The sequence below is a fragment of the Triplophysa dalaica genome, chromosome 4 (assembly GCF_015846415.1).
Source record: "Triplophysa dalaica isolate WHDGS20190420 chromosome 4, ASM1584641v1, whole genome shotgun sequence".
In the NCBI taxonomy this organism is placed as follows: Eukaryota; Metazoa; Chordata; class Actinopteri; order Cypriniformes; family Nemacheilidae; genus Triplophysa; species Triplophysa dalaica.
This window is the reverse complement of record NC_079545.1, coordinates 19,737,904-19,757,371: the sequence shown is the minus strand read 5'-3', so window position 1 is coordinate 19,757,371 and position 19,468 is coordinate 19,737,904. Positions and strand designations below refer to the sequence as shown.

Below are 19,468 nucleotides of genomic sequence, written 5' to 3'. Positions count from 1 at the left end.
ACGTATTTCAAAAACAGACAGTAAAAAATCCTGTAAAAAACAGATTTTGTTCAGCAGCTGGGCACCAGCATTATTTTGAAAGAAAAAAAAGTAAATTTCCAGTAAAATTACATTCAAGTTTTCAAGTTTTTCTTGTAAATTTGCAGTATTTTCATGTAATATGATGGTTTTGGGCTGTATTTAAAAATATGCTTATAAAACAGTAAAAGTGTAAAAACTAAAAAATGACATTATGCATGGAAACTCAGTAAAAAGAGAATATATGCTTTTGATGATCCATAATTATCAATATAAAATCTATAACTCAAACCTGGTTAATCAAGTTTAAATTCTTTAGAAACCCCATAAAAGTTTTTTTATCCCTAAAGAAAAAATAGTGTACTTCTATCAAATCACTTTTTCAACAGACAGAACAGATAATGTTTTTTAAAACTAACTCTATTAAGTAATTCTACGTAAATGAATTGAGGTGAAACTCCCATGCAATTGAATTTCTCACTTTTTTAATTAAAAACAAATTAACAACCAACCCATAGCATAGTTTTGTCGTTTCTTTTTGCATGACAAAGCAAATAAATTCAAAAGTGAAAACTTACAATAATATACATTTCTTTAAAGTTATGGGCTGATTATTTTCATATCAATTATTTACGCAATTATCAATATTCACAGCTATGTACATTCAATCAACGTCAAATTCAAAGCAATATCCAAGTCATGAACTCAAAAACGAGACACATTCATAAAAATAAAATAGAAAATGCTCAAAATCAAACTATATCATTTTCTTTAAAAATATAATTGGAGAACACCTTTACAATGATATGAAGATTAAATTAGGATTGCTTCAAACATAGGCACATTGTTTGTTAATATCTGAGGCTTCAGTCAGGAAGTCTTCCTGGCAAACGTTTAAAATCCACCTAAACTGAGGCTGAGCAACAAAAATTGCATGTGCTCCATACTACACATGTAAACAAAACCATTAAGGACTAAAGGATCTGTGTTTCCTCAGAACAGATCTCTGTTACAACACAACCACTACTACCAAACACCTCAATATTAGACCCCCAGAAAACTGTCACTGACAACGTTCTGGAAGATAAATATGTATTTGCGCAAAAAGCTTCTCTTTTAATCAATAATAAATTCTTTGGCTTAAATATTCCCAACAATTCTCTCAACTCTTTTATCCACTAAAACAGAATCAAACTGAAATAAAAAGAATTATCACTGACCTGAACAGCCAAGCTGAAATGACTTATGATTCCATAAAAAAGCTCAAGGAAAAAAAATCCACAAATAATAAAATATACTGTATAGATACACTTAGAATAACCAAGAATAACCTTTCACTGACCTGCAAAATAGCAACAAATTTCACTCAATCATAAATTTCACTCCATATTTACCCAAGAATATTTCTGTAATAATATATTTTTAAGCAATATGTGAAGTTAGTGTACCACATCCACGTCACAACTGTAAAATGGTGTATAACTATCAAGTTGGCTAGATAAAAGGCAAACCTTTATGATTATCAACCAATATTAAAGTGAACTGATATGCCAACCGATTTCAATTTTCCATGTTTTACTCTGTATCAACAGAAATGGTGGTATGAAGCATTATAAATGTGTTAAGAATCTGAGACATGACAATGTAAGACAGCACTGACTCTCCTTGTACTTGAAGTTAAAGAACACATCTACACAGTGTCTCAAATCTAAAACTATTTAGTGTGGAGAATTTTGAATCGATTTATCACCTAATCCAAGGGTGGAGAGATCGCACTGAGCTTAAGCCAAACAGAGCCTTGTGTGTTTGTATTGGCACATCAAACCTGATTCTCTTAGGAATATCCTCTTTCATGCATAATGTGATCATACATTTTTTTTATGAGATTTACTTATTCTCATGTCGTCCAGTATTAAATAAAACTTTCAGTTTTGTGAACTATCACTTTAAACGTCAGCTGATTATAGAGTGTAACATTCAAACCACATACAGTCAGCCAATTGAAAGTGAATATCAAGAGAAGGCCGCACGGTTTGGACAGATATCTATATATAGCGAGCACTCTTGAGTTTTCGGGCCACTCTGACGAATGAGACTGCACTGGCAGCTTCAAATTTTTGGGTGGCGTGTCCAGGGAGAGACAGGGGAGGGTGCGTGAGGCAAGAAAAGGTGACCTGCTTTCACTTTGATCGATTGTCTTACCCTCGGTGACTTAAAAAAAATGTGGAGCGGCGCATGGATGAGAAGGAAACATTTGGCACGCCTCACCAAACAGATTTTACTGTTAAAGCTGAGGTACAACAAGCAAAAAAAAAACATCCTTCACCTTCGTTGGCAATTATGAATCAATACCTGATTGCAACACCGAGAGGATTCACAAAAAAATCTGTGATGGCCATAACTGTTACCAATATGATGGCAGACGTCACTCTAACCCCCCCACCTAATGATAAAACAGCAAAGTGCTAGATTTACAGGTGGATTTTTCTGGAAGACGATATCCCATCACAGCCATCAACTGCGTAGTACCGTTCCTGTGGGCATCTGGCAGGCTTCCCTCCTCTCATTCTTCCATCTCTCTTTCAGGGGAACAGGTTGAGCAGCTTAGTAGATTTATTTGGGTAATTAATGGCCAGGCTGATGGCTGCTATATTTTTCAGCGCCTGTGCAATAAAACACAAGAGAGAAAGATATAAAGACAACTGAATGAGTACAGAAAGAGAACGAAGGGTGCACAAAGGTAGAATGTGAGAGAAACAATTAGGCAAAATATTGTGGCCAATTTATCAAATTGTTTCACTCACCTGTGGCCCTTGGCATAAAGACACCCACACGCTCATCACACGCAATTATAAATCTTAAACTACATGTGTTCTGTCCATTTCAATCGTTTTTGGAACAGAAACACACAAAAAAATTTGTTGAAACATTACAAAATCAAATAACACACACCACTTGCTTAGCCATAATTTGTGTGCTTTTGTTATTGCAAATGGTGCTTTGGACGAGATAAAAACATTAAAACCATCCTACACAACACAATATAGGCTTTTACTGTTATTGCACTATAGCAAACATGATAATGGGGTTAATTACCAAATGTGACTGAAAAAACCCGCAACCCACACACAAACACACACACTCCCTCATACATATGTACTGTACTACTGAGCTTTGAAAGCAAAATGAAGGAACGAAGCATAACTCATAAGTCTGGTGTGAGATCCGGCACAGCTGTTTTTTATGAAAGTTCCTTCTAATGTTTGCCTTTTTTAGTATAATATTTGGTTTGAGCTATCATGTGATGGGGAGTGCAAATGTTTATTTCACCAACGGCAATTATTCCACTACTGTCATTATATATGATTATTATGATTTGTATTATTCTAGAAGACTTACAAGGATAAGAAGAAACTATTTTCTCATAAGATAAGGATTACTATGCAAACAGACAAACAAAGCCGACACTGTTTATTAGTGAAAGCACTGGCATTAAATTTTCATGGAGTATCCAAACGCTGCATAATGGAGTTGAGTATCTGTCACTCAACATGGTGTGCACATAAACATATGGTGGGACACTGGATACTGCCATTTGTCGGAAACATTATAAAAACATTAACCTTTACACATATAGCTGTGGTTTCATGTGCCTAAAGTGAGTAAGCAGCTTAGTGGACAAGTTAATGTATGAAGCGGAGCCATATCTTAGGCTACTATATGTGGTCAACCAACGGCATGTAAATCTCTCAGAATGAACACATTAGCTCTCCAACTTAATAAGTGGGATTTCAAAATAAGATATTTTGAAGAATTTTGTTAACTGGACCCCATTCACTTGGATTGTTTTTGTGTCCATACAATAGAAGTGAATGGCGTCCAGTGCTGTTCGGTTGCCAACTTTCTTCAAAATATCTTCTTTTGTGTTCTGCAGAAATTCATAAATGTTTGAAATAACAAGAGGGTAATGATGACAGAATTTTCAGGGCGAGTAAATGATGAACGAATTAGCATTAGCATTAGACTCTTTCTTCAAGGTCCAATAAAACTGTGGAAGTCTTACCTGTGCCGTTCGCACTACCAGCTGTTCATTGGTAGTGAGAGCAAGAAGGTACTCCTGCAGAATGCCCTGCTCCTGATGGACAAACAAACACAGCAGTTCAGTATCCAAACACTACGTGAATTTGACACCTTCAGCACTATTTTGTCATCAACAAAGAAAACACTTGACTTGAACGTATCCTTTAACACTTCCAGAGAAGAAAAAACTAAGCAGAGAGGCTGTCAGATACCATATTCAAGTGCAACACCAGTTGGACTACATTGTTATTTACCAAAGACTGGCCAACACTCTTCAATAAGTGGTGTTAATCTGAGGTTTGGAACAGAACCATGCTGTTAATGACATGATTCTGAATCAAACCAGACACTTTCTAAAATCACCTCTCTCTCCCACTCTCTCTCTTCTATCTGCACTTTTCTGGGTTCCTCCCATCCATCAAAGTCTACATTCACAAAGTTGGGTTTTTGCAGTTGGAACTGTAAAGCCCAACACCACCACAACATGTGAAAAAAGGCAGAGTACTAAAAAAGAACCGAGTACTAAAATGTCTGAAAACATCTTCATGTGAAGATAAACTGTGGCTTTCCTGCATGCAAATCTGATTTGGTTTTCAAATCAGATTTTTAGGACTGACCATCTGCACTGTCGTTTTGCAACCTGATCCATTTGTTCAATAACTGGTGCATCTACATTGGTTGCTATAGTGATGATGCACGCGTCAGCGCAATGCCAAGAGAATTTTTCATACAACCGAGAGTAGCTGTCAGCATGGAAAGCGAGAGTGGAAAATGAATATTTTGCCTCTGCTCATACCTATTATGTTGTATTTTGATAAACAAAGCCTTTGTGAGCCTCTCCAAATAGCTTTAAACAACAAAAAACTGGATACTATGACAGTAAACAAAATTAATACATAAAGCACAATTACACAGATGACTGCTGTAGGCTATTGCATAACCTGAATGGCGAAAATGAACGCTAGCTGTGCACAGATTGTGGGTTCAAACCTTGGATGCGCTTTAAATAGTTTTGAATACAAGCATCTTTCAAATGCATAAATGCTAATGTAATGTTGAATATGTTCATATGCTAGCATGCTAGGCTAGGCATGCATATAATATAAAAACAAAGGGTAAACTGAATGAAGATAAAGAAACAGGTCTTTACAATTCAGATGCTTCAAGAGTTGGTATATTTAAAGGTATTATTCACCCAAAAATGAATTCACTCAAAATCATGTCATTCCAAACCTGCATGACTTTTACAGAACGTTAAAGAAGAATGCTGGTAACCAAACAACATTGATTTCTTAAAATATCTTCTTTTGTGTTCCTCAGAGAAAGAGTCACATAGATTTTGAAAGCCAGTTATTGGTTGAACTATCCCTTTAAGTTGACATCTTCAGGTCACTTAAATAAATGGACCTTTGACCTCAAGGTGACTACAAAAAACATTATGTCTTTAACAATATGGCTGATGGGACACATTACACAATATCCCCTTCAGCCCTCTTCTGTCTAGTCAGACAAGTTTATATCCTTCCCGAGCGCTCATAACAAGTAAGATTGTACTCTGACACCAATTTGAACTGCACATGGACAAAACATTTCTCCAGAGGACTCAATGAAGACTGAGAGACTGTAGCTTTCTGAAGCCTTGTTTTTGTCATGTCAGAACACATTCTAAACCACTTCCTCTGAGCGCGGGCCTTTATCGTCCCTCACAAGTAAGTGTTACTACACAACTGGAGAGGAAGAGAGAACGAGTCTGAACGTCTTATCTGTTTGTTTCTTTCCGTCTCGTTTCCGACACTGCAAGTATGGAAAATGTACACATTAAAACTCTCCTGCAAATGCTTGTCCTCTATAGTTTAATCTGTCCAACATACCAAACGTTAAACAAAATAACATATTGCTATTATCCTCCTGAAGCCTCGTAAATACCATGGGTAATTTTTTTTTTTGACATACATCATTATTAGTTACCCTTTGTCATTGGGTTTTGGAAATATCTTACCAATAAAAAGTATCAAAAACTGCTTGTGAACTTAGTATTTAATCATTTATAAGTACAGCTTTTGCCATTTCCTGAAAAACAGCAAATTTGGACACCCGAAATGCAAAAAAGCTTGCTAATGAACTGTTTTGTTTGATTTAACTTTGTTCGACCTTTTATTGTTCTTTTTGATAAGCGCACGGTATTATCAGCTCCATTGTTTAAATCGATTCCGCAGATTGTTCCCTAAATTAAACCTCCATCTGGGCCCGTCTCTGATCATCTGGCTGCTGAGAAGCTTGAAATCTATCTGGTCAGTGGAGTTCTGAGAAGCCCTGTGGTTGTGGGCAGAAATTAAGGCTGACAGTCTCTTCATAATGAGGCGAAACAGTGCCGAGCGTCGATGGGGGAAACCACTCAACGCTCTCATAGAACACTCACTCCATCCATTTCCCTGTCACTTCCCCAGACTAATGCTCACTTAAACATCCCGATTCCTAAACACGCAAACCGCTTCATACTCTCGTCCAACTTGGCTGTTAAAAGATGCTTCAGTGCTCATAAACGTCTCTTTCCTCCCATTCACAGGCTCAGAGAAACAAGGAAGAACCTCGATCGGGTTGACGGGGTTAACCTGACGTGGCTCTATGTAGATATACAATATGTGGTGTGTGTATTTATATTGTGTTTGGATGTCTCAGAATTAAGTGTCCTTGAAGCATATTTGGTATACTTTGCATGTGACCGAGGTGTGTTAGTGCCCTCTAGTGGCTTGTTTTCAAGCATTCACTACGGCACAACAATAAACACGCCATTCCTCTACTGTGACAGGAAATGCAGTAACATCTTAACAAATTTGGCTTCAAAGTTTTCATGTGTTGAGTATATGTCATATAATATGATAAAAAATGGTCTTATTTAACAAGAGAAGAAAATCTCACGAGACGTGAAAACATGGGCTCACGTCTCGGTTTAGCAAGATCATCCGACAGGCAAATAGTAAGGGTTGAATGTTGAATGGATGCTCACTCACCATGGCCTTGCCCTCAGCAATGAAGAAGAGCTCAGTGAGAGCACGATGGAGAGGAAGGAGAACCGTGATGCTGGTGGGGTCTTGACTCAAACCACCTTCCATTGCGCTAAAGAGCTGCCACAGTGGCTTCAGCAGTGTAAGGTCACATCCCCTGCAAGAGACCGAAATATTTTTGTCTTTATCATAATTCATATTATAAGTATGTGGTCGACTGATGTGCCGTATCATCTTTCACGTGCAAAGGGCAGGTGGCCATTTGCATGCGCTCCACCACACATGCATTTCTTTACTACTCTCACACAAGCCCTTGTCGCTCGATGATGATGTAACTGTGTCCAAACGCCATGCAAATCTCTCTGACATGTGACCTTGTTGCCATGGGAACAATCAAGGCAGAAAGCCACTGTCAGATGCATTATGCAAAAGCTTTGTTATTCAGAATACTCAACGCTCGCGCGATACGAACCAAAAACAGGCCTTGATATACAGCCATGGTTTTAAGGAAACCCACCAATGAGATATTATAGTTAATATTTGCATCTGGCCATTTTACACGATGGTGAGGGAGGGCCACTTCCTACAGTATGATGTCATCAAATTCGGTTGACACCAGAAGTTTCGTAAGTTTTGTTTTACAATTTCTAGAAAAATATGAATACTATAATGAGAACATCAAACAGAAGCAAAGGGTGCTTGAAGCTTGGTAAAACTGGGTCAAGGTGCACCTGCAGTTCACAAAGTATTGAGCAGACGTGACAGAACCAGTTTCTCTAGGAAAAGTGCTAACTCCTCCGTCTAATAGTTGGACGGGTGTAAGACTTGAAGGACAGTGTCTGCAATTCGTTGGGTTTCATAAATAAACAGATAAGACATGGAGAAACTTTTAAAGGGATCTAAAAGGCGCACACCATTGAGACGGACACTGTAGAAGCCGGAGTAGCAGGTGTACAGCTTTCAGCCTCTGGTTTCCTGTTTGACGACAGGCCACGCCCACCTGCCACTCCCAGATGTCGGAAAGCGGAAGGTGAGTGAGGGCGATCTCATCAGCGAGCATCTGCTTCAAGATCTCAAAACCTAAATTAAAACAAATACATTTTAATCATTAGTCATCATGCTAAGACTGTGGTGAGAATCCATCAAAGAGAATATCAATTCTGACATCTAAGCCTGAACATGCCGGACTGTTTCATTCGGTTTGTTTACCTCGCCAAACCTCATTTGGGAACAAATAAATGAGCTGGCAGACCCCATAAAAAGAGCCACTCCTTCCATGGCTTGAAAACCCATTTGATATTGCATTACGGAATAATAGTTTCAGGAACAGAGCAGAAGGTGCACGAGTCTATAAAGTCTTTGATTAAAAGGCGGACAAGACGCAGGCGAGGAGCTCACAGCGACTCGTGACCAAATACTGACAGTTGTGATCAATCACCCGCTCAAAAGACATGCGAAGGTGGGCGACCAATGTTGTGGGTGAGAATTTAGTTTACCTCTGCGGTGTCATCTATTGTGGTACAATAGGGTTCAATCTATTTGGAACTGACTGTTTTGGGTAAAATCTCAGCATCCAGAGACCGGAAGGTTAATAAAACCACCAGTAAAATAATTGCTTTCAAAAAGGATTCTCGTATAGGACACTGACATTGGAGATTTTATGAATGGAGTCCTGAATTAAATGATGGTACTGTTGATGCACTCTGAATGAGATGAACCGAAGGAAAATAAATATGTTTTGATGGTTTATGTGATTTTCTAGAGGACATGTGAATGATAACACAAACGTTGGCTAGACGACAGTCAGACATCAAGAGACGTTGAGAGTCTGTAAATAAATGAGCTGTATACATACCGGTCTGGAAGCGCCCTCGATGGCCTCCAGTCACAGTGAATTTGTAGCCCCATTCTGTGTTACTCATATCTGATATAAACCTGTAGTAAACTGTGTCCCCTACAAGAGATAAGAAGAACACATTTACATTCTATTCATTCTTCATTCTTCATTGTACCTATGCTTACAGTGTACGTCAGCACTCGCTGCTTCACTACGACAACAATTATATTGCCCAATTTAGATTTATTTAAAGGGGTCATATGACACGGCTAAAACTAATATTATCATTTGTTTTCCTTGTAATGCAATGTGTATACACGATTTAAGGTTAAAAACCACTGAATTTTCCACATATCGTACATGTTTGTATCTCCTCTTTGCCACGCCTCTCTAAAACGCGAAGATTTTTAAAAAAGCTCATCTCTTTGAAAAGCGAGGTGTGCTATGATTGGCCAGTTAACCAGTACATTGTGATTAGTCAAATACGGCAAGCCTGTGACGGAAATGCAACGCCTCTTACCATCTTTTGAACATCAGCAATAATAACACACCAAAGACAGAGAAAAACACTATTCGCGCCATGTGACCCTTTTAACTAACTAAACCAAATGAGCCGCAGCCTCATGGACAGTTAGTTAGGGAGGGAGTGTATCTTTTAAACAAAACTGTTGTGCTGACAACGGAATGTGGTAAAAAATTGTTTAACCTCGATTATTTTGTTTTTGTTATTATTGGAAGCCAAATTGAACTAACGGAATCACAAGATCCCTATTGTGTTATTGGGTGTGGATTCTGATAAAACAGGCTTCCCTATAGCTCAGTGGTTAGAGTATGGTGCGAGCAACGCCAGAGTCCTGGGTTCGATGACGCCAGAGTCATGGGGTCGCTTTGAATTAAAGCATATGCCAAATGCATAAATGTAATTGAAAAAAAACTAAAATAAAACTAAATAACAAACATCGCATAGTCTTTTAGATGTTTAATTAGTGACCAATCTTTTGTATATGAAATTTAAAATTTCTGTCCGAATCGGAATGGATCCATACGTTTTTACCTTTTCTCTGGATTTCAAACCAAACTCTCACCTGGAATCTCAAAGTCTGTCCATTTCTGATGTGAACCGCTGAAAGTGTGCATGTCCTGCAGAAAGTCACTGGTGCTGGCCATCAGAAGCTCATCGCATCCTTCCTCTGTGTGACAGCGCGAGTCAAACTTCACGGACAGGTAGATCGCCCCAGGGATGTGCACCTTATCCTGAAACAAGAAGGAACGACACTCAGCGGAAAAAAACTGTTGCCTATCATTGTCTTTATTTGAAAAACTTTGAGAAAATAAATACAAATCCTGAGATTGTGTCTGAAAAAAGTATACCCCAAAGTTTGTGTTGTTGTCATAGGGGTGCTTGGATTCCCGAACTTGCACTGCCATCCCAGGCTCCTCCATAAACTGACACGCTGTCAGTGACAGATTACCCAGCATGCTTTGGCTGCAGCCCCTCAGAACCTTTTGCAAGATCTGACACACAACATTAAAAAATGTGAGCTCACATACAGTACTTTAAATGCAAAGGAGAAAAGCAGATCCACACATTCCTCTCACCTTCTCCCACATTGATCTTTCCTCCAGCTGCATGAGCATGTCCAGTATATACGCCATGTGTGAAGCTCCGCTCAGCTCCAGGTCTTCCTCTTTGATGGAAGTGTCAGCGGGCCAGTCGGCCAGCAGCGTGGCCAACACGTGCCGCGCATAAAGGATGGCGATGGCCTCATTCACCTTAAATAGGTACTGCCGTACTGCTTTGTTGCTGCGGGCGTCCAGCTCTTTGTGCAACAGGGCTGAGCTTTTAGTGCGGCGCTGTTTGGCGTAACTCAGCTGCAGGTCGCTCTCAGTATTTGTGATGAGCTTCTGCGTGACCACGTTTGTTTCTTCTGTGGCTTTTTCACACCGGGTGGGTTTAGACTGAAGGTCAAAGTGAAGTGATTAGCTTGTGACCTCAAAATGGATAGATTTTGTGGTTAAACATGTTGCTTGGTCTTACCACACAGGGCACGACGATTATATCTGTATCTACTGCCTTAGTGCTTCGTTCCTCAGACCGAGGTCTTTTAGATGGTTGCCACTTCTGTGCCAGCATACGAATTGTCTCGTCGGTTTTTATAGCTTCACCGTCAAACCTGAGAGATGATGAAATGTGAAAGCATTTTGTGTTTCTTACATTTTACCACTACAGTCTGTAATATGTTATGCAAAATATATGTGTGGTTGTGCTCGCTTATCTTCCCAGAAACATATCATAATCCTCAGGTCCTTACACTTTTAGAATAAACTTGAAAGTATTATTAATTGTCTATAAATAACTCAATGGTCTAGGACCTAAAGATATTTCAGATATGCTTAGTGAATATAAACCAAACAGACTTCTCAGATCATCAGGATCAAGTCAGTTAGAGATAACAAGGGTTCATTCAAAAGAGGGCGAGTCAGCGTTTAGCCATTACGCCACCCGTAGCTGGAATCTGCTTCCAGAAGACATCAGATGTTCACCAACTGTAGCTACTTTAAATCCAGATTAAAAAATTTTTTTTAGCTGTGCATTTACAACCTGAGCACTGTGCTGGTTCTCATCAACTGCACTCCTATTTCTTCTTCTTTTGTTTATATTCTATATATACACTCACATTTTTAATACATTTTATTGCTGTTTTATTCTTTATTTAAATCTCAAGTTGTATTTGTGATATTAAATCATTTGCATTATAAAAAAAAATACATCTTATTTCTCTTTGTCAATCATTTTATGTAAAGCACTTTAAATTGCCCTTGTGTATGAAATGTGCTATATAAATAAACTTGCCTTGCCTTACTGTGTAACAGAAATTATAAAGAGAATCTCACCTCTTCTGTACTTCAAGGAAGAAAGAGTCTGTCCTTTTCATTTGAAGCTCATACATGGCTCTCAAGATATGCAGTGGGGCGTTGAGTGCATCATGGGTAATCTGGAAGTAAAAAAATATCAGTAAAACTTTACAATAAGGTGCTTCTTGTTAACAATTAGTTAATGCATAAGCTAAAATAAACTTACAAAGAACAATACTAAAACAACATTTATTACTGTTAGTTCATGTTCATTTCCGAATTTACAAATACATTATTAAAATCAAACATTGTCAATGTTAACATTATTTAATGCACCATGAATTAACATGAATGATTGTGTTGACATTAACTAACTTTAGCAGGCATAAAGAAATACTGAAAATAAAATATTGTTCATTGTTTGCTAATTTTAGCAAGTGCATTTAATACTGTTTGCAAACGGCAACTTATTGTAACGTTTTTACATAAAGTTTTTAAATGTTTAGGTTACCTGAGTTATTTAAAATAGGGTTGTCACAGTATACCACCAATACTGACAATAACTTTGATATAAAAACATGTTTATCGATAGTGTGTTAATTTTACACATATCGTAATCTAAACTATTCAGCAACACCCATAAAAGAAATTCTGAATTAAGAGTCACAAACTCTTGGGTACAAACCCTCTCGCTGCCTGCAGAAACATTTATATTGAATTTGATTCGCAGACCAAATAAGAGAGGAAACACAAAATAAACAAAATTAAAGATGATGAATATCGTTACCGCCAATTTTGTTTGACCACAATAACCGTGCAGTAAAAACCTGATATTGTGACATCCCTAATTGAAAAAAATGTCTAAACTTTTAATTATCATACGAAGTGTTAAGCTCGTGGCATACTTATTTTTTTGTGTTAAAGCGAGCGTACGCATACAGCAGAATGCACAACCTTGCAAAGTACACTCACTTTGAATTACAATACCATCGGTTTTGAGGCATGCGCATTACACATATATTGCAAAACCTCTCTGGGCCAACAGGGGTCAGGTTTTCGTCAACTAACTTGAATCGATGCTCACGGGATATTCTGGTAAATACCGGAATTACAGCAAGAAATAGAATGCGCATACTATACCGATGACGAAATTTGTGTTACACACACTTTACGCTATTCCTCACGTACGCGTAAAAAAGAAACTATAATTTGGGTTTAAAGGCCTCAAATCTTAAAAACATTTTAAACGTCTTAAGAAGAACATTCTGTCATCATCTACTCACCCTCTTGTCATTCTAAACCTGTATGACTTTCTTCTGCGGCAGAACACAAAAGAACACATTTGAAGAACAGTGGCGGAATTCACTTCTATTGTATGGACACAAAACCAATGCAAGTAGATGGGGCCAGTTAACAACATTGATCAATGACTTTTGTGTTCAGCAAAAGAAAGAAAGTCATACAGGTTTGAAATGACAAAAGGGTTAGTAAATGATGACAGAATTTTCATTTTTGGGTGAACTATCACTTTAAGGTCAGTTAAAGAACAGATGATGATTTAGCGGGCCGAAACGACAGACAGAAGATGAATGTTTATAGTCTGACCTGAAAACACATCTTAGTCTCTTCATCCAGCCCTTCAAGCGGATCTGGTCGGTTTGGATCCACATCGTCTGCGCAGCAGCTGGAGTGATCCGAATCATGCTCTTTCCCCTTTTCTCCATCCGTCTCCGTGTCTCCATCCTCCGCCATAGAGTGAATTTCTCGTTTGGATGAGTGCAGCATGATAGAGAGAATCTCCAGGTCTCGCAGAAGCCACATCTTGCTGAAGCCTGTGCCCTTGCTGCACTTACGGACCAGGAGCTGCATAAGACCAGAGCCTAAGGTGGCGTCCTGGGCCAGAGCAACACCATGCTTCTGCGTGAGACAGCAAGACATACGTTAATGCAAGAGATAAATATTAAACAAAGTAGCAATTGGACATTTTTTAGTAGACCAGAAAGTAGGAAATGTTCAGAGTTAGTGTTATTAACTGCATTACCATAAAATCAGAGACAATCTGAGGAAAAGTGACTGCATACATCCATTAAAAATGAAAGTTGTTATACTGTACATAAGATTTCACTTCAAATGCTCTGCTAACTTTTAAGGACAATAAATCAAATATTTAAATCCAGTGTCTTGTATACCTTAAGTGTGTTGTAGAGTCCTTTAAGAGCGAGAGAGAGCACCCAGGTGGCCTCCACAGCATCTTGGGAACTGCTCTCCACCCCCACTTGCAGCAGGTGACTGACGATGGAGATGAAGTTCTTCAGGTATTGACTCAGGTGGGCCGAGGAAGGGGATGCCGCTAGGCCCTCAGACTCTACATCACTGCCGGAGCTGCACTCATGTGCCTGGACTAGCTGGTAGTCTTTCACTGATAAGAAATATTAGAGAAATAAGGATAAAGCAAGTACACTTGCTACTACTAATGTCCGTGTATACATGGGTAATTTAAATTTGGGCAGATTAATTAACATGGTGAATCTGCTGTTCCGCACCTGTTCTCCTCTTCCTTGTCTTCACGTCCACCACAGCAGCTCTGTTCTTCTCAGTGAAATGTTTAAGGAGAATCATGTTATGCTTTTCGTTGGCGTTATCTATGAACACAGCCTGAGTCCCCATACACAACACCTGAAATGAGATTGATATAATGATATAAAATGATATCTAGCCTTTGCATAATCAAACAGGATTGTTCACATTAGGGCTGAAGATATAGCTGCATGCACCGACATAACATTGCTTTGTTAAAGATTACAATGACTTGCATATATTTTTGCTAAAGCATTATAATTCATAAGACTATGTATTTTGAGTGACGATGAAATGAATTACTGAATCACAATTTTGAATCCGATTCCCGTAATGGAAAGTTTGAACTGAGCCACAAAAATGAACTAAACTTACAAAGTGTAATGCTGCTTTTGCTACTGAAGATTAAATACCAGTTTAATGATAATATATCATCTCCATACTCTACAATTCACGTAATTTACATTCATTTAGTCATTTAGCAGATGCTTTCATCCAAAGCGACTAATAAATGAGGTAAACAATATAAGCAATTGGAACAACATAAGGACAACAAAAAGTGCAGTAAAAACGTAATATCGGCAGTAGTAATTCAACACATTCCTCTCGGTTATATGATTTTCATGTGTGTGTGACATCTTCATACCTCAGGGAAGCCCACGAGCACCAGCAGCGTGAAGAGATTGGTTCTTTTGAGTTGCCGTGGTAACTGTTGGATGCAGTGATCTGTGAAAGATGCCACAACTCCACACCACTGAGGGCAAACGTTCAGGTTCCTCAAGATGTCTGCCACCGAGCAGGCCCAATCCAAACCGATACGGCTGGCAAAACAAAGATGGGTATAACAATACGTTGCAAAGATACATATATCATATTTTTTTAAGTATCAAGTTTTTTTTAAGGTGGGTTCTGTTCGAGCATTGTGGTAGCTGTGTCATGATCTATGTGACCATCTATGTAACAACTGTAAAATGATAATTAAGTTATATATCCTTTAAATTATACATCATATCCTATTAACTAGCATTCATTTTCTTGACGGAAATGTTTTCTTTGATCTAAAAGCTCACGAATGTTTGAAATTTGATGTGTGAAGAAAGGAATGATGCTTGTGCCAACATATTAATTTCTTTCGAAACAAAACAAAATTTCATTAAAAATGTTTTCGGAATGGACAACTTGGACTGAACAATGAAAAGAAAGCAGTCAACATGTAACTCTTTCAAACTGTTTAAAAAAAGCATCTCAGAGTGATACCTTAAAAAGTTGATAAAATGCCAATATTACATTTTTACTAATTCTTGGCTAAGGGTGGTTACTTTGAAGATGCTAATATACAAAAATTTCAGTCACAACAAAATGATTACCCATGATTCGCCTTTATCTCATTTTAGAGTTTTGATGAGTTTACTTTTATTACATTTTGGAGAAAATATAAATTAAACAATAAATTCAATGATCCTAAACATTCAAACTTTAGTCTACATAATGAATTACCTATGTTGCCTATTACGAAAAGATAACAATAAACTACCTGTCGAGACACACTGCACCCAGACTAAAGAGCAACTGAATGGTCTTCCAGCCCTTTAAATCAACAGCTGCTACATCTCCCGGGGTCATCAGCTCAAATTTATCAGTCAGTGCCTCAGTCACAGCCGCATCAGATTCATTTGGAGAGATTCTCAGCAAAAGCTGCCCCAGAAGCCCCAGAGTCAGGTGGTATGTTTCATTCAGACAGCCGGCATTTGAGATGACCACCCGAAAGAGCAATGGCAAAATAGGACTCAGACTGGACAACGATTGTGTGATGCCCTATAGGGGTCAAATGTCACAGATTAAACACGTATAAAAGACTATGGTTTGATATAGGAATGCGAGACAAATTACTTTGCATCAACTAAGAAATAATCTATAAAAAGGCACTATGAAACTTGAAGCTTGTGTTTACTGGTTTGGCTGGTGGCAACTTTGCTGCCAACAATCCCAGAATTCTCTCTCGGGAGCATTCTGCAAACACGTGTTCCTGTAGGGGTCCTCTGGCTGTCTTTTCCTGGTCTTTATATGCGTCCATGTTGTCTGAAAAAGGAGATGTGATAGTGTCTCCACTTGATTCTGACAAACACAGCATGAAAAGCAAATATGAAAAATAGACTTTCTAAGGTCCTGTGGCCTATATGGAATTTAGCGGCATCTAGTGGTGAGGTTGTGAATTGCAACCAACAGCTCACTCCACCCCTCCCTTTGGAAGCACTACGGTGGTTGAGGCAGCACAATGTTGTCACATTTACGTTTCTTAATTTATTTATAAAATGCGGTCTGTAGAGCAGTTTGTCAGTTTAGGGCTACTGTAGAACAAACCATGTAAGGGGACCCACGGTGTATGTAGATAGAAATAGCTCATTTCAAGGTAATAAAAACATAACGCTTTATTACGTAAGATCATTATACACCTTTGAAGACATAGTTATGTATATTATATTGCATTTATGTACATTTTATTACATTTGTCTCAGTAGATAACGCATTGGACCGTTAAAGATGATAATACCATAATTTACCAACAATATAACTTTGATTAAATGAAAGGTCAAACATTTCCTGCAATAAACATCAGTAATTGATACTACAATGGGGTATTTACCTCCGGCTCCAGGCGACAATGTTTCCTCACTAGACACAGAAGGTGTCTGACTCGCACTGGATGAATCGAATGTGTCCTGAGAGACGAGCTTCCTTGTCTTCTTTTCCTCTGCCTTCTCCTCGCCCTCTGCTCCTCCATCTTTCTTTAGGGGACAAATAAAAAAAGCTGTTAAATATTGCCCAACATTTAGTTTAAATGACCTCATGAACTTTTTAAAGGAAGAGATCACTAAAACAGGAAGATTCGGTCATTATTTACTCACTCTCGTATTATTTCAAACCTGTATGACTTCTTCCATGGAACACAGTATGGAAATGGTCAACATACAACAGAAGTAAATTTATCTCATTCGGTGTTCCACTGACATACAGTCATACAGGTTCAGAAAACATGAGGGTGATGCACTGTCCCTATGATACACCGGTGTCAAAAAGTAACTGACTCCGTCTGTAGATGTCGGCGGTGAGCAGATGGCTGTGGTGCTGCTGGGCAGAGATGAAGCGTCTGTGCTGCTGATGTCCTGAGAGGAGCCGGCTGTTTGTGGACACATTTCACTCTCTGTGGCTGATTCATTCGATGAAAGCAGGGACAACAGGGCAGAGGCTCTCAGACCTACAGGACCACAGAGAGACACTGATTCAAGAGGTGGGCAAAACCCATGGGAATGTTGCTTTTGTTACAAGCTCACAGTAAGTGAACAGATAATGTGAATACAATGTGTCTCCCACCTTTCCCAGTCTGTCCCTTCAGCAGGCACTCATTGATGAGGTCAGAACAACGAGTTTGCAGAGCTCTGGCATTACCCAAGGTGACATCGTCTAGAGGTTCACCCTCCTGCTCTCTCTCGCTGACCAGCTCGGAGGTGAACAGGGAGAGAGCGGCGAACAGAAGCCAGGAGTAGTTGTGTATGTAGGGCTGAATCAGTCTGTGACGGTCACTGATGCGGATGGTGACCATAGGGTACACGGTGATGCGATGGGTTGGAAGATGGCTAGAGAGGGAGGAAAAGAGCAGTGATGTGATTAATGCTGCTACACTTTCTAACAATTAATAACTTTCTTTGTGTTTTGAACCATATGCTCATCAGATTTTTAAAGCTGCATGAAAAAAAGAATCAAAATATACATATAAAATATACTGTGTGGTTATAAAATGTACTGAATTGTTAAGCACCAGCCTCATATCCATAGTGCTGAACAATTATTCAAATTATAATTGAAATGCATAAATTAAACTGTTTTCATAAAATGAAATTCGACCTTAAACTCAGAGTGGATTCTGTTAGTTCAAAAACTTTTTAAAAGTAAAATACGTGTGAATGCTTTACTAAAAAAGTGTGTTTTACCTGTCTGGGTATTTTTTGGCATTGTAACAGCCAAAGCACAGATCGAAGTCCTCGCAGACGTTGCAGTTTATCCTACTGCCAACAATAAGGCCCTGGCAGTGGTCACAGGCATATTCCATGTTCACCATCTCATGGTCATCCTCGTGACCTTCTGGTTTAGCACCACCTGAACGGAAACAACGGAGCCATTAAAGAGATCGTTCACCCAAAAATGAAAATTCTTATTGTCTATTCCAACCTCTATGACTTTCTTCAAAATATGTTTTGTGTTCTGCAGAAGTAAGAAAGTTGGAAACCTAACAACACTGGCCCCCATTGACTGCCATTGTATGGACAAAAAAAGCACTGATGTGTTTCTCAAAATTTCGTTTTTGTGTGTTTCATGATAGAAAAGTCAAATAGATGTTTTGAATAGCATAAATATGACAGAACCGTTTTGGGCAAACTATCTACTGGTGCCTGTTATAAAATATAGACTTGTCTTGTGATCCCGTTTACAGAACCAAGCTACTTGTGTGAAACCTTTGCATTCAGGGAACAAAAAAAAAGAGATGCAGCTGAAATGGTTTTGACTTACTGAGGAAGCAGGTCTTGCATAGATCCATATCTGTGCACTGAAGGCACCTGTAGCGATGCCACGGAGCAATGCGCTCGCATCCGTCACATGAGATCTCTACATTCAGCAGGTCACAGTAGCGTGCAATGAACATGTGCATCTGAAAAGATCATAGATGCAAAAACAATATGAACAATACAAAAATGGAAGTTAGCTGGTTATCATTACAAAATAAACTACCTTCAGGGTAATACAAAGCCCTTCTGCTTCATGTCTTACTTCTGTCATATACAGTTTTGCAAAAATGACCAGTCAAATCTCAGAAAATTTGACTTGCTGTGATGAATATTTAAAAGAGGTGCAATCATGTGTACTGTACATTATCCTTTTAATAACACTGTTAATTACCACATAAATAAACAAAAGGCTTAAACTCTTTATACGTTTTATAGATGGAGATTAACATTAACAGTACAAAATGAATGTGCCTGTGAGTTATCAGAATACACTTCTCTGCATTTTTTTTAAAGGTTAACCTTGTTTGCTCTTT

The 19,468-nt window shown here is 38.5% G+C and overlaps 1 protein-coding gene across 2 annotated transcripts in view; it reads right to left on the bottom strand.

The window, feature by feature from the left end:
• Window positions 1-486: 486 nt before the first annotated feature.
• zzef1 (zinc finger, ZZ-type with EF hand domain 1) overlaps window positions 487-19,468 on the bottom strand; it is a 38,702-nt gene continuing 19,720 nt past the window's right edge. The window contains exons 34-54 of one of the 2 annotated variants that reach the window (XM_056747306.1): window positions 18,940-19,078; window positions 18,363-18,528; window positions 17,746-18,008; window positions 17,460-17,629; window positions 17,018-17,159; window positions 16,325-16,488; window positions 15,908-16,188; window positions 15,020-15,194; window positions 14,340-14,472; window positions 13,986-14,215; window positions 13,402-13,713; window positions 11,836-11,936; window positions 10,979-11,114; window positions 10,540-10,899; window positions 10,312-10,455; window positions 10,026-10,194; window positions 8,959-9,057; window positions 8,018-8,183; window positions 7,110-7,260; window positions 4,082-4,153; window positions 487-2,681 (exon numbers count right to left, since the gene is read on the bottom strand). In XM_056747306.1, coding sequence (XP_056603284.1) covers window positions 2,601-2,681; window positions 4,082-4,153; window positions 7,110-7,260; window positions 8,018-8,183; window positions 8,959-9,057; window positions 10,026-10,194; window positions 10,312-10,455; window positions 10,540-10,899; window positions 10,979-11,114; window positions 11,836-11,936; window positions 13,402-13,713; window positions 13,986-14,215; window positions 14,340-14,472; window positions 15,020-15,194; window positions 15,908-16,188; window positions 16,325-16,488; window positions 17,018-17,159; window positions 17,460-17,629; window positions 17,746-18,008; window positions 18,363-18,528; window positions 18,940-19,078 — 3,654 coding nt within the window. In that variant the 3' untranslated portion in view covers window positions 487-2,600. The remainder of the gene's footprint in view (window positions 2,682-4,081; window positions 4,154-7,109; window positions 7,261-8,017; window positions 8,184-8,958; window positions 9,058-10,025; window positions 10,195-10,311; window positions 10,456-10,539; window positions 10,900-10,978; window positions 11,115-11,835; window positions 11,937-13,401; window positions 13,714-13,985; window positions 14,216-14,339; window positions 14,473-15,019; window positions 15,195-15,907; window positions 16,189-16,324; window positions 16,489-17,017; window positions 17,160-17,459; window positions 17,630-17,745; window positions 18,009-18,362; window positions 18,529-18,939; window positions 19,079-19,468) is intronic. The other variant, XM_056747307.1, reaches the window with a different exon arrangement.